Raw genomic sequence first — 25,443 nt, forward strand, 5'->3', positions numbered from 1 at the left:
TATATATATAATACAATTGAGCAACTAAATTTAAGCAATAACACTCAAACAGACCTAATGTATACAGCTGATTTAAAGAAAATGTATTAACAGTAGCATTTTTCTGTATTTATTTTACTGCAGAAAATATGTGAAATGTATTTGGACAAAATCTATCCAATCTCATTTGATTAGCTTTCTGTTCTTAGATAAAACAGTGTAGCATAAATACAACAGTTATCCAAAATATAGCTTAGTACAAAATATAGCTTAGCTTAGCACAATTACCTCCAAAATATAGTTACTACAAAAACTGAACTTTTTGTAAACCTTTGCACTGCTGTCACAATATTGAGAAATGTAGTTAGTAGCTTGGCTGTTTTTAAGCGTGCTAGTCTCCCTGACACTCACTATACATTAGCTAGTCTGAGCTGTGAGTGACTGTCCTCAGATGCCCTTCGTTCTTGGCACAGTTGCTAGATTTTCACATTCACAATTCATAAGCTCAGTCCGGTGGGCAGGACTCGTCGTCCCTGCACTTTCTGTCTCAAAGTCGCCTGTCTGCTTCTATTCCACTGAATGCAGAAACTCTCGCGCAGGCACTCTGGATAGACTCCAGTCGCCTTACAGAAAAACCTGAGCAGCCAACTCATCAGAACGCTTATAGGGACTCTAGATGACAGAGGAGCTCGCTGCTTAGGGAAAGATACGATTGTCATCGGACAATGTGTAGTCGGACATCGGACCTGTGTAGTCGTGTGCACACAAGCGTCCCTTTAAGATCCGGCTGCCACTGACCTTGCGTTTGACAGAGGTGATTGTTTGGTGATATCAGACTGAAGGAGACGATGTGCACAGATTAGCCTCTCCGGCGCTGAAATTCATAGAGGATTTCATTGCTTCACAAAATCACGTGCTGCTTTTTGTTGTAGCTCAGCTTAGGGGACCTGCACTGAAAATGTTATTGTTTCTGTAACTTACATACATGAATAGTCAGTGTTTACCAGTGTTTTTGCCATTTCACAGATGCATTTCATCCAAACCGTGCTAATGACAAGAACAGTTTCCCTGAAGCATCCTTGGGTTAAGTGCCTTGCTCAAGGGCAAAGTAGTAAAAGAGCAGATTTGTGATCTCAGTACGTCTCCAGGATCTGGGTCACCCTCACCTGAGCATGAACCCGTCGAGCTTAAAGCCAAATTCCTTAAGGTCAACATGATATGGCGTATTTCCAAAGGAAAAAGACTGAAAATGGGGGCTGGGAATTGTTTGGATTGGCAAAAGATGTTTCTTAATGATAGGTGGTGAAAGGGAAGGGTTTGAAAAATGTGAAAAGGTACAGTTTTTAGTACTATTTTATAGTAGCTTTGAGGTTTCTATTGCGTGTATTGAATCAAGAGTTTAGTCTGTGACAGTTAGATTTTCTATTAGTTAGTTTTGAAATATAATAATTACAGGTCAAAGTTCAAGGTTAAAATAATTACAGGCCAAAGTTCATCAAACATTGTCAATATGAAATGTTTCTGAACACGTTTTCATTCTCCCATGTTTGCATGCATATGAATGGAAATGAAAGGACACAAAGTCTAGTGTGAGCAAAATGTTAGATAATAAAGTCCAGGCCGACCTTAAGTTTCATTATGCAATGTGTGAAGGTTAAAGAATTCAAATAAATTGAAATTCAGATACATTTAATCTGTAATTTTTAAATACGTAGGAAAGCAAAAGTTATCAAGGATAGATAGATAGATAGATAGATAGATAGATAGATAGATAGATAGATAGATAAGAACGAACTTCTAATTCTTAAAGAATTCAAATAAATTGAAATTCAGATACATTTAATCTGTAATTTTTAAATACGTAGGAAAGCAAAAGTTATCAAGGATAGATAGATAGATAGATAGATAGATAGATAGATAGATAGATAGATAGATAGATAGATAGATAGATAGATAGATAGATAGATAGATAGATAGATAGATAGATAGATAGATAGATAGATAGATAGATAGATAGATAGATAGATAGATAGATAGATAGATAGATAGATAGATAGATAGATAGATAGATAGATAGATAGATAGATAGATAGATAGATAGATAGATACGAACGAACTTCTAATTCTTTCCTCGCTGAGTTTGTTGAATTAAATTCCAGAAATATTTTGTCACCAAAATAACATTAAATTGAATGAAATTTGATTAAATTAAATCAAATCAAATATAAAAAAAAATTATATTCAATTAAATTAATTTAAATGGAATGAAATGTAATGTAATTAAATTAAAATAATGTGGGACTTTAATTTATAAACATATTTTATGATACACCAAGACTCTTATTTTGAAATGTCTGCGCTTTACTATTTTCAGCTGCTCATTCAAACAGGCGAGGGAGATAAGAGAAGCACTCTAAATAGCATTTTCTTGTAAACGTGCACTAATAATGTTTTATTGACTTAAAAAAGCACTTTTATAGTGTAGATACTCATTAAATTCCACTTCCTGTCATACCAATTCAGCTTCCTGTAGGGTGTGGCCAATTCATTTCAAATTCTCAATTTTATGCAAATCTAGTGTCAGTTGATGTTACATTAGTATGATTTTGGTTGGAAGAATTCTAAATCATATTTACACAATTTGATATAAGCATCTAGTCTATCGTATCGCATGAGTTCACCATGCCGTTATTTACGGGTTTGAACAACGTTTCCTTTTCTTGGCTGAAAATTTGCGCCTCGCTATTGCCTGAGCCACATGCTATTTTTACGCTCGCGCATTAAACTAATCTGAGGGGCGCAGGAGAGAACATGCCACCTGAAGGATATAATGCACCTCCTAAATGTGCACACACGCTTCCCCTCGGCCACAGGAAAAAAAGCCATTACCCTCCCCTTTAGCGTCTGCCGCGTGGAGCGCAGAGACGGATTGCCCTCAGTAATTCCATTTTCCCCTCCGGATTTTCAATAAGTATGCTCGGTGCCACTTTAATTTATGGGTAGTGCAACTGTGGCAAGCCGTCAGCGTATGTGCGTAATGTGAAACCTGGCTAGCTTAAAGTAGCTTTGACACCGCGCTCTGATTTATTTATTTATATAAGACCGCGCAGTTGTTTTACAGTAGATGTAGTGTTACAAGTGCGAGGAAGTAGCAAGGTTTCATTCAGAAAACAGTGGGAGATCATTAATCCCGTGGGATGTGACAGTCGACTTCTATGAAGGCACAATTACCTCCTGCACTAGAGGAAAGTCACTTTCTGGCTGTTTTTGCGCGGAGGGTTGAAGTTTATTTACAGTAATGAAGTTCCACAGTGTGCTCCTTCATTCATATTTCATGCTGTAATGATTTGGTGGCACTATTTTCTCTCCAAACCTCTAAAAAGGCTTTTTTTTTTTAATTTATTCCCTTTTCCCGTCATGCTTTTTGGTCGTATCTGTAGATTTTTCTTCCAGACTGAATCAGTATTATGCCGAAATAGGAGAGAGTGGGGTAAGCTGTATCATATTTTAGTTGTCCTGTAGGCAAGCAGAAATGGGATGAAATGAGGTCTAACTAATACTCCTAATTATATTGCAGGATGTTTGCTGTCAGCTGAAATGATCTGTAACGCACAGCCAGAGAAATCTGAATCAGATTTCCTTACAATCAAATCCCGAATCTTAAGTCTTGAAGTCTTATTTTGCTGCAAATTTATGCAGGTCTTAAAAATATGTATATAATTGCAAAACATATTATAAAATGATATATATTTTTAATATAGTTGTAATAGTTATTGTAATTTCATATAATTTTAATAATACAGTTTTAATATGTATAATAAATATGCAGGACTTAAAATACGGTTTTTAATATAAAATTGTAAAATATGTAATAAAATGGTGTATAATATGCAGTATATATATATATATATATAAAGTGATATTATACATCACTGTATTGTATTTATGTATACTGCATATTTAATATTTTTTATTGTTTAATATATTTGTTTATTTATTAATTATTGGAAGACCAGCATACATTTGCTTTTGCGTAAAATTTATTTTACCTGGCTTATAGAAAATGAATTTTGACATGCAAAAAAAGTGACAAAAATAATGCACAGTGTACTTTATTAAGTGAAATTACCCCACTCCTCTATACCTCGGATGCCAACATGATGCTGTAGCCATTTCTGTCTGGAAACATACATGAACGAGGATAATTATGGTCAATCAAGCATGCTTTTTATTTTCATGTTTAATCATGCCTTACTGGCAACGGACAGAGAAAATGAGCTCCAGATATTTTTTATTTATTTTTTCCGTGTGTGTGTGTGTGTTTGAATGTGTTAAGAGTCAACAGTGGCCAGCAGTTTTTTTGGACGTGCCCAGCTAATTTATAATCTCCGTTAGCACACACATGCACCATGTGGCCATCTCCCATCATCCTCATCCTCATGTCGGCTGCTAATGCTGAAAAAATGGCACTTTAAGTGAGAAAAATAATAGATGCTCATTTTTGTAAACACTTTCTCTGCTCTATCTCTCACAGACATGCTGTCTCTCTCTCTCTCTCTCTCTCTCTCTGCCTTGCTTGCGGTCTCTCGCTCTCTCCATCTTGCTGAAAAACAACGCTTGCAATCAGCAGCTCCATAAATATGCACCTCTCTCCAAAGCCAGAGTGATTTCCATAATAAAAGTGCTCAGACAAAGCAAATTGCTACTCCAGCCGATTCAGATTGCACTAATTGACCTGGTTGATGAACATGCTTTTGTTTTATTTCTTCCTCTGTCTTTTTCCGTTCTTATTGTCCCCCCTCCCTTTCTCTTCTCTATCACCTCCATAACTTAACCCAGGACTACATCCCATTCTATTATCTTAAAACCTACCGCCAAGGCAATTAGAGAGGACAAAAATAACAAACTCTGGCTTTTTTTGCTTTTCAGGAGGGAGTGGCGTTTCTTAATCTTTTCAGCTGTAGTTCCAGGGGCGTAATTGCACATTGTCCTCTTGAGTTGTCCTTCTCCCCCCTAAGTACTCAATCAGTCGAGACTAATGACACCCTACGCACTCCTATGTTCATGCACAGGGCCACGGGGGACTTTGTTTAGGTTTGGTGGGGGGTCACGCTGAAAGATCCAGTCATGGTCCTGAAGAATGGCTGCTGGCTTCCTGTGGCAGAACTAACGTCCCCTTGTCTCACTTTTTCTTCTCTCTCTCTGACTCTGTCTTCTTCACTCCAACCATCCCCCACACGTCTTCACCGTGTCCTCAGCTCCTTCCGTTTCCTTTAGTCGACTTCAACATGTTACGTGTGGCGTCGAAGTCATTGTTGCCAAAACGTATTGTGTTAAAACCAAGCGGCAACCTTCCGGTCTCTCTCGTGAAACCAACACGGAAGTGACTAAAACTGCAATTCATCGACTGGCCGCTAGAGGCTGGCTCCAAAAGGGAGTCAATCCCATAGACTCCCCATGTTAAAATGCCCAACTTTACAGCAGAAAAAAAAATGTTTACAGCCTGGTACATAAAGTGGTTTTGGTCTATATGGCTAATTTTTTCCTTCATGACAACTGTGAGGGGGGTGAATTTTTTTATAACTCATCCGTTTATATTATATTAAGCCTTAAAGTTCTGCATAATTAAGGGCGTGGCCATTTGAGTGACCGGTGGATTGCCGCTGCTGTCATCACCGTCGAGCTAGGCGGGGGTGGTTTCAGCAACCAGCTCCTGCCTTTTTGCCCATTTTCGATTATCCGGGAGTGACGCGCGGTGACGTGCTGCCATCACGGACACTACGTCCATGTTTTTATACAGTCTATGGTTAAAACGCAGCCTATAGTGCAAGACGATGGGATCCTCTCAGACGCGCATTCGAGACGTAGTTTGTCGTTTACTCCCCCCATGTCTCAGTCTTATTTTCTTTCTTTGGCAGAAACTCTGAGCTTGTTTTCAGCAAGGAACGTTGTTTTCGTCACAGGGAAAGTGGATGATTTAAACTGCCAGGCTCTGTGAAACTGCTCCAATTGACTGCACTATATTCCAAGTCTTCCGAAGACATGCAGTAGTTTTCTGAGAGAAACATACCGGAATCGTTTTGTTAATAACATTTATGGTTGTATTTTGCATTGGGATTTGAATTGAATAAGTGCCCATGAGTTTTGAGAGCTCCGGCAGCTAGTTTTGGTGTGTTCATCACAAAAGCTATAATGTATGGCTTCAGAAGGCTCGGAAAATATAGTGCAGCGAGTCGTATGGACTACTTTTATGCTTTTTAGACCTTTTTGGAGCTTGATAGTAGAAATCATTATCTGTTTTCTTTGTATGGATAACAGAGACACTTTTCTCCGTTTATGTTTAATAAAAAAGAAAATTATTGTTGGAACAACGTAAATGATTCATTTTTAGGAGAACTTTATAACGTTTTTGGGTTTTGCCTCTAACATTATTTTGCAAGATTTATCAAGACATTTCTATACACTTTATATATACTCTGTATATTTATGTATATTTTATATATGTACATGTATCTTTTATTTTATTGTTGTTGTTAACAGTGTAGTACTAAAAAGCTTGAAGTTGTTTTTGCAATCATATTTAATAAATTAAATATGTCTGTCTTTAATGAATTTCATAAAAAAAACAATGACTTTGTCATAATTTGATTACACACTCTAAAAAATGCTGGGTTAAATATAACCCAGCGCTGGGTTAAAAAGGGACAAACCCAGCTATTGGGTTGTTTTGACCCAGCGGTTGGGTTGTTTTGAACAAACTTTTTAACCTTTTTAACCCAAAAAGTTTTTTGGGGTTTTTGGGTACCTTTTTAACCCAGCGCTGGGTTATATTTAACCCAGCATTTTTTAGAGTGTATTATTGATATTATATTATATTGTATTATATTATTACATTGTTAAACAACAAACTAGTCAATATAGCTATAATGCAAGACATTTCTAAACACTTTATATATTTATATGCTCTCTGTATTTTTATTGTTTTATTGATTTGTTTATTTAGTACAGACAGTGTAGTATTAAAAGGCTTGAAGTTGTTTTTGTGATAATATTTTTCCGTCTTAAATCTAATGAATTTCATTATTATATTATATTTTCCTCTGTACGCAAACGAATTAAATAAATCAATAATTGTCTTAATTTGACATTATATTATATTATTATTAATCAACAAAGTAGCTAGTCAGTATAGCTATATAAAGTAAATTGTACCGTTCTGTTGGATTATGGCTATAGTGAAGTTGTTTGATTTTTAAATCTTTAAATCTATACTTGTTTTGATATGAGGCAAAATCCAGAAGCTTTAGACACACGGATGTGGATTTACAGAAGTAAACAGTTTACTAAAAATGTTCAAATTAAGTCATTAGTACTTAGTATTAGCAGTTTTATTCAGATGCTGTGTCTTAATATGCACTGCATTCAGCTGCAGACTAAAATGCCAGTTTATCCAGAAAATGTTTTCTGTTCAAGAACCATGTAAGAAGGTGAAAATGTGCTGAAATGTTTCGCTTTCCAACACACCGGCATTCCTGTCTGCTTGTTTTGAATGCTGTAGCATTTAGACACTTGATGTTTTTCAGCATTGCATCACTTTACAGACAGTTTTCACTCAGCGGGATCCGTGGGAACGTGATTTCAGAGTTGCATGAAACTTAGACAGCTCGCTATTGCGTTTAAAGCCAATTTGTAGAGCTAGGTCGAATGCCCAGCGGTTTAATCAATAAATTAGCAGGAAAATATGACCGTTTCGTAGAAAACCGGCGGGTGGATTATCACACAGGCTGAGAAAACCACCTCATTTTCACCTTAATGGCCTTTCCGTGTATATCGGCTTTCCGTCCGGTAGCTTGGCACTTATCTGGTGACTGTACACATCAGTGCTATCTTCAGCCCACACTAAAACACAATCGACGGCTGCTTGGCTATTAATTTCACTCCTCCTGCCCTTGACCTTCAGGGGATTATCGTTCCTCTCAGAGCATAAAACCACTGACGCTGCTCATTATTCACATTTCCCATCCACCCCTGGGAATGATCACATTTGAAGTGATCGGGACGACTGCATGTGAAAGACATGAGCGGGCAGGTAACTGTGAGAGTCTCACATGCAGATCCGTGGATGTGCTCGGGGTGCTGTAATGTAATGAAGCGCTTCCATCTCGGCTGCTTTCCTGTGCGATAGTTCCATGTGGACAGGCAGATTGCGGTGTCAGTCCTCCTCTCCTTCCATGTCTTTCTTCCCCCTGTCATTCTCTCTGTGCATTTGTGTGCCACCTGCGCCCGTCCTCAAAGCATGCCATGCTCATGTTTCATAAAAAGTGTTTCACTTCTTTCCTTCATTCAGATTGAGTTTAATTTCAGATGCAAGAAACAAACTGTACTGAGTCTATGCTTTATGCTTTTCCTGTAGGGTCCTTCTACAAAACGGATGCCTTTTGTGTGTAAAAAAAAAATATATAATAGAAAAAGAGAAATGATGCTCTAGTGAATAAACTAGTGCCAAATTTTACTATGTGTTAATAAGAGACATTCATGTTGAAACACGTTCACAAAAATCTAACTTTGCGGAATTTTTTGTGTTTTATTTAATCCATCTTTGTGTCATGAATGCCGTGTTTCTACTTTCTATATAACATGCACATTTTGATGAAAACAAACTGGAATATATGGAAATAAAAGCTAGCATTTTGTCTTTAGTATATATATATATATATATATATATATATATATATTTATTTATTTATTTATTTTAGTTGAACAGTGTATTAATCAGCACTGCACAACATTTTTTTTTTTCAAGTTGTAAATAAAACAAAGATTATTTGAATATTTTTCACAAGACAATACTATTTCCGTTTTTCAAAACTTCAAAATTTCACATTTAATTGTGTCGTGTGGCAGTTCTTTGTAGCTGTTTGTGAAATTTAGTAGAAATTTCTGAGTGAAAACTATTTCTACATCGTTTTTCAGTGTAAAAGGCTTAAAATTGTATTTATTTGTTTGTTTTTAAATGAATGAATGAATTTATTTATTTAGTCCCATTTAAATTATATAACCATCTAAGTACAACATAGTTTAGCTAAGATCCTGCCAAGAAAAATCAATACAAACTGTATTAATCACCACATACTATATTAATACTGACAATTAGAAAACAGTAAAATTACCTGATTTGTAAAAACAATTATTCAAAGGCAAAAGAACATAAACTTTTTAACATATTTTTTGTTAATTCATTCATATAATTAAAAACAATTAAATTAAATTAAAATATAAGGATATTAACAATATATTTTTTATAAAAGCTAATTTTCTTTTAAAGTATATTTTAAAAATATAAATATATACAAAATAATTATTACTATTAAACGAATTATTAATACAGATGAACTAATAGCTAATTATTAATAATTTAATTTATTATTAAATAAAATTAGATGTTGAAAATAAAATATATAATAGACTTTTTTTTTTTTGAATAAGCAAACAAATAAATAAATAGGACCTATTGTAATCCTCTTTTGCATCTGTTTATCTTATGTTTTTGTTTTGTTTATTAAAAAGGGTCCATCTTATATGTCGTATGTGTCCCTGGAGCACAAAACCAGTCTTAAGTCACTGGGGTATATTTGTACAGCAATGGAAAGCTTGTTTATTCAGCTTTAAAAATTATGACTGGTTTTGTGGTCCAGGGTCACATATGCTAACCCCAAATAAATTAAAATGCATTAATTTTCCTTGAGATGGCAAAATGCATTTTATTAACTTTTAAACACATTATAATGTTTAAAATCTTACAGAATTGGAGTTAAAAAAATCACTTTCAAACCGGAAAAGGCAGCCGTTTGATAGAAGCATCCAGTAATGGATTTTGTATTTATTTGAAACATGATGTGGTCGTATGACTTTCCCTGTGGTCATGAGCTCTGTGTGTGTGTGTGTGTGTGTGTGTGTGTGTGTGGTTGGGGACAGGTCTGTGTGTGTGGTCGTGGTCAGGTCATCGAGAGAGACGGGCAGTGGAGAGAAGCTGGAGCTGAAGATGACTAACATCGGTGCAGATGTGCTGGAGCTGCTGCTGGAGTTCGTCTACACCGGCTCGCTGGTCATCCACTCGGCCAACGCCAAAACCCTGCTGGAGGCCGCCAACAAGTTTCAGTTCAACACCTTCTGCAAAGTCTGTGTGTCTTTCTTAGGTACGGAACTCACAAGATCCCAGCATCCATCAGATGGAGTCATGTACAAGCTGTATGATGCATTCTTTCAGGTCAGAGAACAATTGCATTGAAATGTCAAACCCGATGTCACGATCTCATCCAGCACTGATTATTCCAATCAATACCAAATATAGAGGAGGTTCAGATGACCAGCAGAGTGAGGAGAGGAAAAATGTAGACTGAGAAAGTACAGTGTTTCTTCAACTATGAGCACTTTTGAACCCGTGAACTTTTAAACGACAAAACTACAAATTAAACTAGTGAGAGTATAGAACTCACAATTTAGAGATACAAATGTCTGACTCCTTTGTCTTGCCAAAGCTAATTTCATAGATGTTTATGTATCATCTTTTTACTCTTTTTAAATGATATCACTAAATTAGATTGGAAATGTCACAATAAAATATATTCTGTTCACAGGTGATATTTACCTTGATTTTTCTTTTATTTATTAAGCTCTTCCGTCATAAAATGTACACTACTATTCAACATGCAAATTAATATTTATATTTTATTCAGCTTAAATTTATATTTTTATTCAGCTTGGACACATTAAATTTATCAAAAGTAATGACATTTATAATGTTACAGAATATTTATATTTCACATAAATACTGTTCTTTTGAACTTGATATTAATCAGAGAATCTTAAAAAATACAGTTTTTACAAAAATATGAAGCAGCACAACTGTTTTCAACATTGATAATAAATGTTTCTTGAACAGCAAATCAGCATATTAGTATGACTTCTGAAGGATCGTGTGACACTGAAGACTGGAGTAATGATGCTGAAAATTGCTTTGAATCGCAGGAATAACCTAAATTTTAATATATATTCAAATAGAAAACACATTTTTAAAACTGTAAAAATATTTCACAATATTACAGTTTTTACTGTATTTTATATCAAATAAATGCAGTCAGAGTGAGCATAAGAGACTACTTTCAACCTCAATTCTTTCCATTTTTTTACCACCTACCAAATTCAAACTTTTGAAAAATGATTTTGTTGTTTGACCCTTGTCCCAGTCTTAAAATATGCAACTCTATTTGAAGGTTGGGACCAGGTTAAAACAATAAAATCTTTGCATAAAAAGGCATTTGAAAAATTAAAAATAATGTTAAACGGCAACAATAAATGATGAAGGCATAGTAAAAAAAAGTTTTCCGGACATATTTAATGTGACCATCATTGTAATAAACAGAAAAGAAATCTGTTATTACTGTTGTAAATCATCTGTAATAAAAATAAAAACTCAACTCAGTGCTCTTACTTGAAGAAACAGTCATATATAATGCTGGTGGAACATCTCAGAAAGCTTCAGCCATGATATTACCTTATCAAAAAGTCATGCTGCTGAGGTTTGTGATACCATTGATATACTATATGCACCGAGAATGTGGACGAAGTCAAACTTCTGGTTTAAAAGGTCAGTAAAGATATACCACCAAAAGCTATTGATTTGTTTCTTTCTAGTCTGCAGAAGTGCTCCAGTATGTTTGCAAGTGCCTGTAAGACCCCAACAAATGAAAGTCAGTGTAATGCATTCAGAAACATCAGGTTGAGGATTGGTTTGTGCCTTTGGGCAGAAAATCTGATTGCATGTCAAAGTTGCAAAGTACAAAACAATTGATTAAGTCCAGCGAGGGTGTGTAGAAATGAGGGGAACACAGTTTTGCCGAACTACACAACACACAGTCTGGGAATTCAAGGACCACATATTAACAGAGCGTGCTTTAAAATAGGTTTAAGAAAAAGAGGTTAGAGCAGCTGAAGTTCTATTGGTAGCGAGGTGCAGGCCATGTGTTTGTAATGCCACACACAGCACCGTCGACTCAGAAACTTCAGAGCGTGTCTATAAACTCATGCCAGCGCTGGGCATAAACCTCGCTCTGCGGTCTGTCTGCGGCATGCCATTTACAGCCTGTGGCACAAACCTCACCTAAAAAAATAATTTTTCCTTCCTCTAAGAGTGGAAGAAGACGAGTGGCCCGTTTGGCTTATTGGCGATGGCGCGCTGCAGGCCAGCTTCCAAAGACCCAGACATAATAAAAGCCCATCTGCCTCCACCAGGCGCTCACTCAACCATTTTTACAACAATTTGTACTCTTCTGTTTTATATTGGAGACAAATTGGGTTGTGTAAGAACTGCAGATGTCACGGGGGTTTCGTGCGGATCAGGCTGCGCCTGTTACGGACTGATTTAGATCTGCTGTCCTTGTTGTTTGCAGTCTTGGAAGTATTTTTGCATTTTGCGTTTTGCATTGCAGCAAGCATGGGTTTCAATGCCAGTTACGTACCAACTTATTTATTTATTTTCAAATTTGTATATATACAATTTTATTTAATATAATTACAATTATATAATATGCATTTTGAAAATTGTACATTTATATAGCATTTTATATTTTTATATTTTGTCATTTTAATTGATTGACAATGCTTAGTGTTAATTACATTATATTCTGATTAATTAATTAAATGTATCATTCTTTCTCATATATCTCAGTGTTTGGTGAGAAAAGCTCATGAATAAACATAATTCAGACATATTATATATACACTTCCATTCAAAAGCCTGAACATTTTGATTTTTTTTTTAAGTTATATATATATATATATATATATATAAAGTCAATGTTTTTGAAAGAAATCTCGGTAACACTTTACTTAAAGCCTTTATGTATAATGTATTATATACAGTATATACACTTATCAATTAATTGTTACACTATGCATTTTAAATTTGGTTATAATTATTTATTAAGTATTAAAATGCACATTATGAATGATTATAATGCATTATACCCTTTAATAACCCTTAAACATAAAGGCTTTAAGTAAAGTGTTACCAAAATCTCTTATGCTCACAAAGGCTGAATTTATTTGATCCAAAATACAGTAAAAATGGTAATATTCTGAAATATTATTGCAATTGAAAATAACTGTTTTCTATTGGAATATAATTTAAAATGTAATTTATTCCTGTGACGTAAAGCTGAATTTTCAGCAATATTTCTCCAGTCTTCAGTGTCACATGATCTTTCAGAAATAATATGCTGATTTGCTGCTCAAAAAACTTTTTATGTAAAGTGTTACCGAAATCTCTTATGCTCACAAAGGCTGAATTTATTTGATCCAAAATACAGTAAAAATGGTAATATTATGAAATATTATTGCTATTGAAAATAACTGTTTTCTATTGGAATATAATTTAAAATGTAATTTATTCCTGTGACGTAAAGCTGAATTTTCAGCAATATTTCTCCAGTCTTCAGTGTCACATGATCTTTCAGAAATAATATGCTGATTTGCTGCTCAAAAAACTTTTTATATTTTTATCAGTTGAAAACAGTTTTTTTTTTCAGAATTCTTTGATAAATAGAAAGTTAAAAAGAACCGCATTTATTTGAAATAGAAATGTTTACATTAGAAATGATTTTACCATTAACTTTGATCACAACATTTCTCCAGTCTTCAGTGTCACATGATCTTTCAGAAATAATATGCTGATTTGCTGCTCAAAAAAATTTTTCTATTTTTATCAGTTGAAAACAGTTTTTTTTTCAGAATTCTTTGATAAATGGAAAGTTCAAAAGAACCGCATTTATTTGAAATAGAAATGTTTACATTAGAAATGATTTTACCATTAACTTTGATCAATTTAATTTATCCTTAACTTTGATCGGAGCTGTGTATATTTATGTATAAAAGCACACTAGTTTTTTTTTTTTATATAATTAACATCTTTAGTATTTCACCACAGACGTGTACTTTAGCTTTTCTTATTATGCTTTTCGTATTTGAATTAGAAAGAGACTCTTAAGAAACCACTCAGACTGGCAATCCGGGCTTAGATTCATTCACCACGGACTCATATTCAGCCCTTGTGGTGTAAAATAGGGCTCTCCACTTACAAAAAGACTCTTGCCTTGTTAAAAATGTGGACCTTTGCACCCGCTTGGTCAAATACCTCAAATGACTTAGCGGGACTAAAGATGAGCTTCACCTTGCCATTCTAATCCACAGGACAGCGTCCCAACCCGCTGCTCTGAGCTCAGTTGATTTGTTCTGTTGTTTGTCTCCGGAGCGCCTTAAGCAGGGGCCCTTCTCTGGAGCCTCCCAGAGATACAGCACAGATAGCTTTGCTAGAGCCTCATCCCCTCGGTGCTGTGATCTTTTATGGATGTGAGCGCCTCTCTTGTTCTCTTCTTCAGAAAAGCAGCTGACTGCGGCAAACTGCCTGGGGGTTCTGGCCATGGCCGAGGCCATGTGCTGCACGGAGCTCCACAACATGGCCAAGGCCTTCGCCCTGCAGAACTTCCCCGATGTGGCAGGACAAGACGAGATCCTCAGCATCTCCACAGAAGACCTCATTAACTACCTGTCCAATGACAGCCTGAACACCAAGGCCGAGGAGCTGGTTTATGAGACCGTCATCAAGTGGATCAAGGAGGACCCAGTCGGTAGAGTGCAGGTGAGATCAGCAACGTTCACATGTGCATGTTGAAGAAGCTGCTTCAAATCTATGCCTTGTCTACATTTTGTCCTCTAAAAATATCATTGGACAATTGAAACATTGGATCAAACGTTTGGATCCCAATCTATAGTCTATAGCAGGGGTGGCGAACGTCGGTCCTGGAGAGCCGCAGCCCTGCAGAGTTTTGCTTCAGCCCTAATCAAACACACCTGAACAAGCTAATCAAGGTCTGAAGGGTTACTAGAAAGCTACAGGCAGGTGAGTTTTAATTAGGGTTGGAGCTGTACTCTGCAGGGCTGCGGCTCTTCAGGACCGGAGTTCGCCACTGCTGGTCTATAGGGATAGTACATCCAAAAATGAAAATAGTATTTTGAAGAATGTGAGTAATCAAACAGTTGACAGTAGACATTGAGTTCCATAGTATAGAACAAATACCATGGAAGTCAATGGCTACCGTCAACTGTTTGGTTACCCACGTTCTTCAAAATATCATCTTCTATGTTTAACAGAAGAAAGACGTTCATACCGGTTTGGAGCGACATGAGACAGAATTTTGCATTATTGGGTGAACTATCCCTTTAAATTAAACAATGAAAATACAGTATCGGTCATTACTTACTTTTATGTCTTTTCAACACAAACGTCCTTTAATTAGCTGGTTCTTTTTTAGTGAATCATAAACATACAGCTGAACCACTGTAGTACAATTCTTGGATTAATGAATCTTATGAACTGATTCATTTCAGTGTGATGTGATTGCTGAATTAATGACTCTTTTGAACTGGTTCTTTTTAGTGAATCAGATACATATAAGGTGAACTGTGTAGTCTCAAAATGACTCATTTTTCTTTTTAACCAAATGAAAAACCTACAGCACAACCATTATAATCTGATTCCTGAACAAATTATACTTATGAAGCTTTACTTTTAGGTGAATCCATCAAAAACATAAAGCATGACCAATATAGTCTCAATTTTGAACAATAGACTCTTGTAAGAGAACTGAAATCGTACCGCAAATATGATCATGAAACAGTTCTTTTTAGTGATTCAAAAACAGCACAAACTGTGTAGTCTGATTCCTGAATAAATGAATGTCTCCAGTTCCCAAACAAATGATTCTTTTCAGTGAATCAATCAAAAACATACAGCATGACACATGTAGTCTGATTCCTGAACAACTGACTCTCATGAGCCGATTCTTTTTAGTGAATCAATCAAAAACATACAGCATGACACATGTAGTCTGATTCCTGAACAACTGACTCTCATGAGCCGATTCTTTTTAGTGAATCAATCAAAAACATACAGCATGACACATGTAGTCTGATTCCTGAACAACTGACTCTCATGAGCCGATTCTTTTTAGTGAATCAATCAAAAACATACAGCATGACACATGTAGTCTGATTCCTGAACAACTGACTCTCATGAGCCGATTCGTTTTAGTGAATCAAAATCATAGTAAAACGATCTATTCTGATATCCGAATTAATGATAAGCTGGTTCTTTTTAAAAACATGTTATCAGTCCAAACATACGGAGTGACCATTGTATTCTGATTCTTGTGCGAATTACTGTTTAAACCTGTTTAGTTAATACATCAAAAACATAGTGTCCTATTCCTGAATGAATGACTCTTATGAAACAGTTCTTTTTAGTGATTCAAACATAGCACAAACTCTGTTGTCTAGTTCCTCAATGAATGACTCTTTTGAGCTGATTCTTTTTATTGAATCATAAATGATTGTAATCCACAAATGAATGCCAGGTGGAGTTGTGTTTGTGACAATTTGTTTGGAAATAAGCAACAAATCTAACCCTATACATGTAGTCTGTTTCCCAAATGAATGACTCTTAGGAACATGTTTTAGTGAATCAACAACATACAACACAATAAGTGTAGTCTGATAAAAACATGTCTTGTATTTTTGACCCAGCATACAGCATACATCTTTCAAAATAAAAAAAAGTGGTCTCATAAATTCTCAAAGTCTGTTCTTAATGAATTTTTAGTGTCTGTTTTTCACATTGAATCTTTAAAACTGTTTTATTTAGCACTGTGACTGCTTTCTGTTTGGTAGTTTTGTCTGAAAGCTGAATTTTGCCTCTTTTTGAGACACAGCAAGAGTTCAGGCTCCCTGAAGTGCCTTTGTTTCTTTATGGATCTAAAGACCTGTCTGCGGTGGGCTAGACAATTCAATAGGGCCTCCTCAAATCTCACTTCACATTGAAGAAGTTTTGGCTTCCCGGAGCCCCGAGAACAAGAGGTCAACACCATTTTGCTGGTCTTGCACTGCTATTTCTGTTACCCTGAAGAATACGTTCAGGCAAGTCGCAGCAAACATAAATAAGAGAGAGCGGAGCAGAGAGCCGTGCAGAAGTCGAGGGCCGAGATCAGATAATCAGGGGCCGTGTGGCATGACACTAGACCCTTTGGAGCACTGATGGGGTGCAGTGACTGTCTGAAATGGATGAGCCATGTGTGACAGTGCTGCTGCTTAAAAACCCCCTCATGCACCGCCACAGGTTTCTCTCCGTTATAAAACGGCCCGCGACTGCGCAGAGTTCATAAACAGCTCTGGAACACTGAACCACAGATGCATTTTTCACAATCTTTCTCTCCATCTCTCTCTCTCTTTCTAAATTTCACCCCCTTCCAGACTCCGATGGAAGGGTTTTGATTGAATCCACTGACATTTCCTAAGGATATATCAGCTCCAATTGTCACAGTCGATGCACAAACGCAAAGGCAAATGTTTGTTGTTGCTCTGAGCAATAAACGTTTGTTTGTGAGAGCGTCTCGGCGGTCCGAGACGGGGATCGTTTTTGGCCGAAAGTATAGATAATGAAAAAATAACAACGTTTATGCTTCATGGTAAATTAGTGGTATATTAGCGGGTTGCACATGTGGGCTGCGTGCAGCCGCCAGACCTCCGTGCGCAGTGATGTATGGATCTTTATTGTGCAATCCTTCACGCCGCTGCTCAATTTGCATTAGTTTATTACAGTGAGTCAACATGCTTTTTATGTGCTTGTAACACAAGGGCCCGCGCGAGCCGCTGGGGAAGGAGCCCAGCTTTAAATAGAGTCTCTTACGGCACACCTGGGACCAGCGCCGAGCTCCTGCATGAGATGTGAATGATCAGCCCTGTCCTAATGTTAGTAAATGATCCTTACTTTGTCCTTGGTCCAGTAGCCATACATCTAGATGGACTGGGTGATTTATGGTGACTCATTCTGATCTGGATTGGTGTGTGAGAGACTGTGGGAAGAAATTGGATTGAGAATATGCCATTCAGAGGGATAAAAGTACTAGCCACTTGTTTTATCACTTGCTTAATGAGTGTGAAAGATCAGCCGGGTTTACTGAAGCATTCAGAACACACAGATCTAGTCTCACGCAACCAGACTTTTGACTGTCATCATAAATGCAGTCCACTTTGCAGATCATTATGACTAAAAATTGACAGGAAGGCAACCATTTAGATGTTTTATAAATCATTTCCTTCACTTCTTGGTGCCATAATTATAATATTTTAAGAGCTTTTATTTTGCTTGGTCCATTTGCTTGACAAAAATCCCATTTATTTCTTCCGTAGTAGAATTTATTTTTAACACTACAGTGAGCTCTTGAAGTTGTTAATCGATGCTTCTGTTGGAGCCAATATTATGCTTTAATTTCTATTTTTATATCTCAATAACTTTTTTTTTAAATTGTGTTTAGCAGTGCAGTTCCTAGTGAAGGTCTAAGCTACCCATGAATTATGAAAGGAACGATCCAATGAATAACACAATCGAATCAGTCTCCCCACATTCTCCAACTACTTGTACACTATACATACACTTTTCAATGTATATTTTAAAGTGTACATTGAAAAGTTTGGGGTCAGTACGTTTCAGGGTTTTTGTTTTTTCTTTTGAAGAAATTAATTCTTTTTATTAAGCAAGGATTCATTAAATTGATCAGAATTGACCGTGAAGACATTTATAATGTTACAAAATATTTATATTTCTACTGCTATTTGATTTCTAATGCTGTTATAAGAATAAGAATAATAAATGTTTGTTGAGCAGCAAAACAGCATATTAGTGATTACTGAAGGATCATGTGATCATGTGAAGACTGAAGTAATGCCATAAATTATATTTTTAAATATGTTTAATTAGAAAACAGACTTCTTTTGTCCTTCTGTGAGACTTCTTTCAAAAGCATTTTCAAATTTTATCGACCTCAAACTTTTGAACATTAGTGTATATTTGTATCTATTTGATTAGAATTTGATTATATTTTGATTATAATGAAAATATTTTTCTATATTTATAAACAACTTTAAATCAATAGTTTAATTTGATTACATCACTTGCAATGCTTCATCTTCATTCACTTGTTAAAGACTTTGAGTAATTTGTCTTTATTTTATTTTATTTTACTTTACTTTTTTATTTTATTCTATTCTATTCTATTCTATTCTATTCTATTCTATTCTATTCAGATCCAAGGTGGCTTTAACAGTAGGCAGTAACTGTTGCACTCCATTGAACATATGAGTCACTCAATTTAGCTGCCTACTCTCCTCCAAATCTATTAATTATGGCAATCTGATTACTATCAGTAAATTACAATTACTGGGCAAACATTACATCAACTACATTATATGCATAATCCAGGCTGATGAAGTTTCTAATGTGCCCCACCATTTTATTCATTGTCCTTATGTCCTTTCTTATTGGAAGCACCGGTTGTAACTGATTCCCAGTAATTGTGCTCTTTTGTTCTGCGTCCAATATGCTTCAGACAGTCTAATAGCGTAGCCCGAGATTCAATTGTTCAAAAGAGAAAGCAGTCTTCATAGTCTGACCGCCTCCAGTGACTCAAATATCAAAATCAGCTTTGATAAACCTTGGCCTCAGTGCCACGCGTCCACCTGCCGGGACCAAGCAGCAGTCACACTGTCACTCAAACGCAGACTAAACTTCCCCAGATTGCTAACAGCATGACTCTGGAGACGCCAAAGATCAGGCCCTTGTCCTGCAGAGCACAAGTCAAAATCCAAACCCTTTCCACGACACGTCCGGAGCCCGGCCCACACGCTGTCAATTAGAGCTGTACAATCCTGCCAAGCCCTGCGCAGCGGAACCATTAAAGAAACGCCCCGGACGAATTCACCGGTGAGGCCGGCTGACAAAGTTGATTAATTGCATCTCCTTTGAGGAGAGAACTAATATGCAGCTGAAAAGAATGCCTAATGATGGTTTTTGCACAAGGGGGCAATCTGCATTCACCCTCGGCAGGGATATCTAATTCAGCAGTCAGAAAATAACAATGGATGTGGTGGCGTTGATGCTTGGGCCTGGCAGGCAGTACTCATTAGCTGCCGGGGTCATGTTTGACTTGAGGGCATAGAGGAGAATCTTACCATTTCAGCCTTTTAATGAGATCAGAACTTCTTGAGTTTGCAGATGTTACTCAGGACTTCAATCTCACCCCTCATTCAGTCCTAGTATAAAGACGTGGCGGCTGGACTATTACCGATTCACGATGACCATTTAGTCTAAATTAAAACTGTAAAGTGAATATATAGCAGAGAAGTGCAGGAGTTTATTATCGTTTGCAGATCAAATGTGCTGGGTGGTTATTGGTCTGTTTATTTTGATGTTATTGATCTGTGCTTAATTTCGCATCATAAAATACCTGGATCTTTCTGGCTGGGTGGAAATAAGAGTTCAATCTACTATGCAGACGTACTCTAAAGTTTACAACGCAAAGGTGTTAGTCGATAACCAAACACGCTCTTCTAAACTCTCTCATTATGTTGCACTGGGACGTTTGACTCATTTTAGTGAATATGTTGGATATACATGAATCAGTTCAAAAAAATGTTCTTAAATAAATTTCTGGGCAGATATTCCCAAAGCATGTTTAATTATTACTTATAATTAATGAACTTAATGGGATCATTCGTTCACTCATGCCTCCAATAATCAAACACACTCATTATGTTGAACTGGGAAGTTTGATTCATTTCAGTGAGTCAGATCATTTGAATGATTCATATAAATAAGCAATTTACCAGTTAATTTCTGGCCACATATCTCTGTGTATTATAAATGTATTTGCTGTCTTAAATGTACAGTAGAAAGAAAAAACAGCCTGTATAATGAGTGATGGAGGAGCTACATTGAAAGTGAATATTTAAAGTTCTCAAGCTGCTGTTTTGAAGAAGTATCTACACTGCAATTTGTACTATAGGTGGTTTATTTTTATATTTATTTATCTACCACAAAACCAAAATTCAACTATAGATTGACAGCGCAAAAGTGAGTCTCAATTAGAGTGACAGACCACACATTTACTGCAAATCTACCACACAAAAAGCAAATCTCAATAAGACAGCATTTCAATTTAAATTGAATTATTTAATTATTTATGCATTGATAAAAGTAGAAACACCCTAATTTGAATTAAAACATTGTCAGGGACAACAGTATTTGGTATACTAAATATTTCTTTACAAGAAAGAAGCACAGAAATACCTACCTAGAAACTAATGTTGTTCATTTACATGTATGGATTATGTTTAATTAATTAATTATTTCATTTTGCCATGCATGTAACATTTAGCATTCAATACAGTGTCAAAGCAGTGTTTTGTTATGTTACAGGGAAATAAAACATGTTATGTTGTTGGAAATAAAATCGTGTTTTACTGAAAAAGTACTATTTTACTGTAAACTTCAAATATTTTATTTACCATAAGCCAATAGTTTGATATTGTGCCATCATTTATGATTCATTTGACAATGCCTAACAGGGTTCTTTGTTTGTTCATAGCTTTTAAAAAATAAGTTGGATGATTCATATAAATTAATCAGTTTTAAAAATGAATCACCAATTAATTTCTGGGCAGATATCTCTGTGTGTTATATACTGTACATATAAACATATTATATTATTATACATGTACATATACATATTATATCAGAGCACTATTTATTTATCAATTAGTCAGAATTTCATTTACAATTCATTTACTAATAAATGTAAAAACACACTAAGTTGAGTTAAAACATAGTGAGGAACTGCAGGATTTTGTGTACTAAATATTTAATCACAGTAGCACATAGCAATAAATCTGTGAATAGTTTTTTTAACTGGTTCATTTACAGTACATGAATCATTTGAATGAATCGATGCACTAAAATGAATCACATTTCCCAAAGCATGTTTATTACTTCAGTTCGCTGTGTAAATGCAATACAATGTGAAAATCAGTTTTGTCTTGTTACAATGAAATGTAGTCTTTTTAGTGTAAACTTCAAATATATTGATTTGAATCACCGTAAGTCAACAGTTTTACATTGCAATGTCTTTTTAAATTCCTACATGCCTCTTTTTTGTGCATCAATGCAGGACTGTAAATCTCAGTGCTAGTTGGTTTGGTTCACGTCTTAAAACTATTTATTTAAAAGCATTTTTGAAATGCCTGCAGTATGAAGGAAATGAATGAGAAAAATGCTTGAGGAACCCAGACTGCTGAGAAAACGGCCAGCCACTGTTGCGCTTTGTTGAGACGGTGAGTCAGCTTCGGCTCCTATGCATACATCTCTGTTGTGCTCACTCTTTCAAAAGCTGAATCTCGCTTCAATGCGCACAGAGTTTTCCCTCTCTTGCCTTGTGTTTCTCTCTGTCTCTCTTTCTTTCTCTCAGGAAGGGATACCCCCCGGCTGAACTCCTCTGTTTTGTGTTTGAGAGAATATTTCAGTGGCTCATTTCTTACTGCCTGGCTGATGTTATATTTAAGGGAGACTAAATAAAGTTTCTCCACACTCGGTATCTTCTGCATAAAAACAACATGAGGCCTCTCACACACATTTGCTCTGTTTCTAAACCTGAGCTGCCTGTGGAGGCAGTGTTTTCAGACAACAGACTCAACGCTCCTGACTCAAAGGCTTTTGGAAAAGCATCGGCACTTAAGATTCATTGTTTTGGCCGAATTTTATGTACACTGCCAAAAAAAAGAGAGATTTTTTTTCTGTTCAGTAATTTTGTCTTGAACATTCTAATTAGGGATGCACGATATTGGATTTTTGCCGATATCCGATATGCCGATAATTTTCAACTCATTTTGGCCGATGCCGATACCGATATATACTTATTTTTAATTTTGGTTAGTTTTTAAGAAGAACTTATTTGTTATAATTAAATAAACAATAATAAAGTTCTTTTATAATGACAGTACATTGAAGATTTGAAAATAACTATAAATAAACTATATATTAATCACCGCATTTTTTTTTCAGAAAGATGCAGTGGTAACCTTAACATTTTATTTTAAGATTTAACATTTGTAGATGGTCTAAAGCAAAAGAGCTCAAAATCTTTTAGAGCTCATAATTTGTTTAAAAAAATAACAAATTACACATTAATGAATAAATCAGTATATAAAATTATTTAATTTAAGTGTCATGTCCGTGATTTTTTTTTTCATGTAAGCCTCTGACCTTTAAATCAAAACATACTCATGATTTTATGGCATCAATTACTGCTTTATTTAATCAGAAACACAGTCTAAATATTATTTGTGTATTTTGCTTTCATTTTATTAGAAGTAGGCCAACAGCGCCCCCTACGGAATTGAAACTCCTTACTGAGCGGGCATTAGGACCCGGGGGAGGCTGCCACTGCATGTTCTATTACTTTTTACTTTATCACACACCGAACACGTCATTCTGTACATGCTTTCTCAGTTTAAATGCAGCGATCCAAAGCAGTGAATCTAATCACCATTCAGGCAAAACTTTGTTTCAAGAATGAGCCACAATGCTGACCTGATCTAATCGCACTGTTGACGTGATCTAATCGCTAGCACACCCTGAGCACATGTGAGTTAATATATTCCTCTTATCGGCAAGACATATCGGCATAATTTTTCACATCAGGCCGATGCTGATATTAACATTTAAAGCCATTATCGAACGATTCCGATATTGGTCCGATAATATTGTGCATCCCTATTTCTAATCATTCTTAAATCAAGATACATTTACTTAAGGAGCAAAATACTTAAGATATTAGGCATTTGTTGTAATTAAGCCTTTTGTAAGCCACTTGCTAAATGCATAATGTAAATTTACATATAAATGTAAATGTTTTGTTTTCTGAAAAAAAAAAAAAAGATTGTGACTTTATGCTTAAAATAAAAAGAAATATTTCCCAATAAGGGAACAAAAATAAACCTAATGTAAAGGGGAAATTTTTTTGTTTGACAATTTTGTGTGAGTGTGTGTATCTATCACTGAAACTAAAGTCTGTAGAATTAGTACATATGTATATTTATTAGAAAATATTTTGGAATATTTGAGGAAATATTATTTTTGATCATTTTAATACAATACATCTTTCCTCATCTTTATATTGGCTATTTTATTTTTTTATTTTAAGCATAAAATTGCTTAATTTTAATACTTTTTTTTTTCAGAAAACAAGACTTCTTATGTCATTTTGCTTAAGTAATTGTGTCTTGATTTAAGAATGTTTATATATTTGTGCTGGAAAACAAGAGAAAAGTGAAAATCCAAGATTGAAGACAAAGTGAGAAAAATACTGATGAATAAATGTTTACCTATGCTTTTAAAAAATAAAGGTTCTTTTGCATCTGTGGTTTCATGAAGATCCTTTAACGTCCATGGAATCATTCCATTATACAAAAGGTTCCTTGTAGTGGAAGAAGGTTCTTAGAGGAGCCCAAAATGATTCTTCTATGACAGCACCGTGAAAACCTCCTTTGAAACCTTTATTTCTCAAGAGTGTAGAGTTTGTGCATGCTGTGTATTATTAATATGCTGATTTGAGTATTGCAGTGTTAGCATAGCAGCTTGTATTGGAATCAATAGTGTGTCGTGTCTCATGTGGAGTGCTATTGTGAGGCACACAGCGTTGGTGCCAATTTAAAGAGTTTCAAATCAGTCATTTATGAGGTTCCATATGAGGTTGTTAGGATGCTGTCTAGGCAGACAGCTCTTTACGTTTCGGAACAGAGCAATAGACACCCAGATGCTGCTTCCTGCTGCCCAGCAGACAGCAGGAAGTGGAAAATGCTCCATGTGCGCTTCTTATCACTGAATGCCCCCCAGCAGGTTCACACCTAGACTCTGTCATTGTAGCCCAGCGAGCCGTCAGACTGATTAGCCCTGACATGAGAGTCAGTGTGCATCACTGTGTGTGTTGTGCTCTGATGCGTTCACTTCTTTTGTTCTTTTGGAGCTGATGTTGCGTATGCAGGTTTAATGTGGCCGCTGAGGTGTGTAAGTATTGTGTCTGGGACGGGAAGGTGAGATACCGTGCAGTGTCTCACCAGTAAGCCAATACCTCTTGCATATTGAATGAGTCGAGCGAATGCATAAAACTTCTTTAAGTGCTGTGGTGTGGAGGTGGAAATTTGCTGGTTCGATCTCTGCAAGGAGTAAGAGATGAGCGATCACTATTGTGCCCTTAAGCAAGACACTTAACCTCTCCGTTAACAAGTGAACTGCAAGTCATTTCAGATAGAAGTGTCTGCTAATTGACTTTTGAAAGAAGCTGTGCATTTTAACCATGCACTGTGTTCATGTTCAAGATCTTAGGTGAAATGTGTATTGTTTCACCATTGCAAAAAAAATCAAGTTTTATCATACATACATACATATACGGATGGATAGATAGATAGATAGATAGATAGATAGATAGATAGATAGATAGATAGATGGATAGATGGATGGATGGA

The 25,443-nt window shown here is 35.7% G+C and overlaps 1 protein-coding gene across 7 annotated transcripts in view; it reads left to right on the plus strand.

The window, feature by feature from the left end:
• The window catches only part of LOC107667613 (kelch-like protein 29), a 298,485-nt gene that overhangs the window by 215,393 nt on the left and 57,649 nt on the right, over positions 1-25,443 (plus strand). For all 7 annotated transcript variants that reach the window (XM_016459326.1, XM_016459320.1, XM_016459325.1 and 4 more), the window contains 2 exons: positions 9,979-10,175; positions 14,415-14,674. In XM_016459326.1, the coding sequence (XP_016314812.1) occupies positions 9,979-10,175; positions 14,415-14,674 (457 nt within the window). The remainder of the gene's footprint in view (positions 1-9,978; positions 10,176-14,414; positions 14,675-25,443) is intronic.

Source organism: Sinocyclocheilus anshuiensis, unplaced genomic scaffold (assembly GCF_001515605.1).
Source record: "Sinocyclocheilus anshuiensis isolate Anshui unplaced genomic scaffold, SAMN03320099.WGS_v1.1 scaffold1189, whole genome shotgun sequence".
Classification (NCBI taxonomy): domain Eukaryota; kingdom Metazoa; phylum Chordata; class Actinopteri; order Cypriniformes; family Cyprinidae; genus Sinocyclocheilus; species Sinocyclocheilus anshuiensis.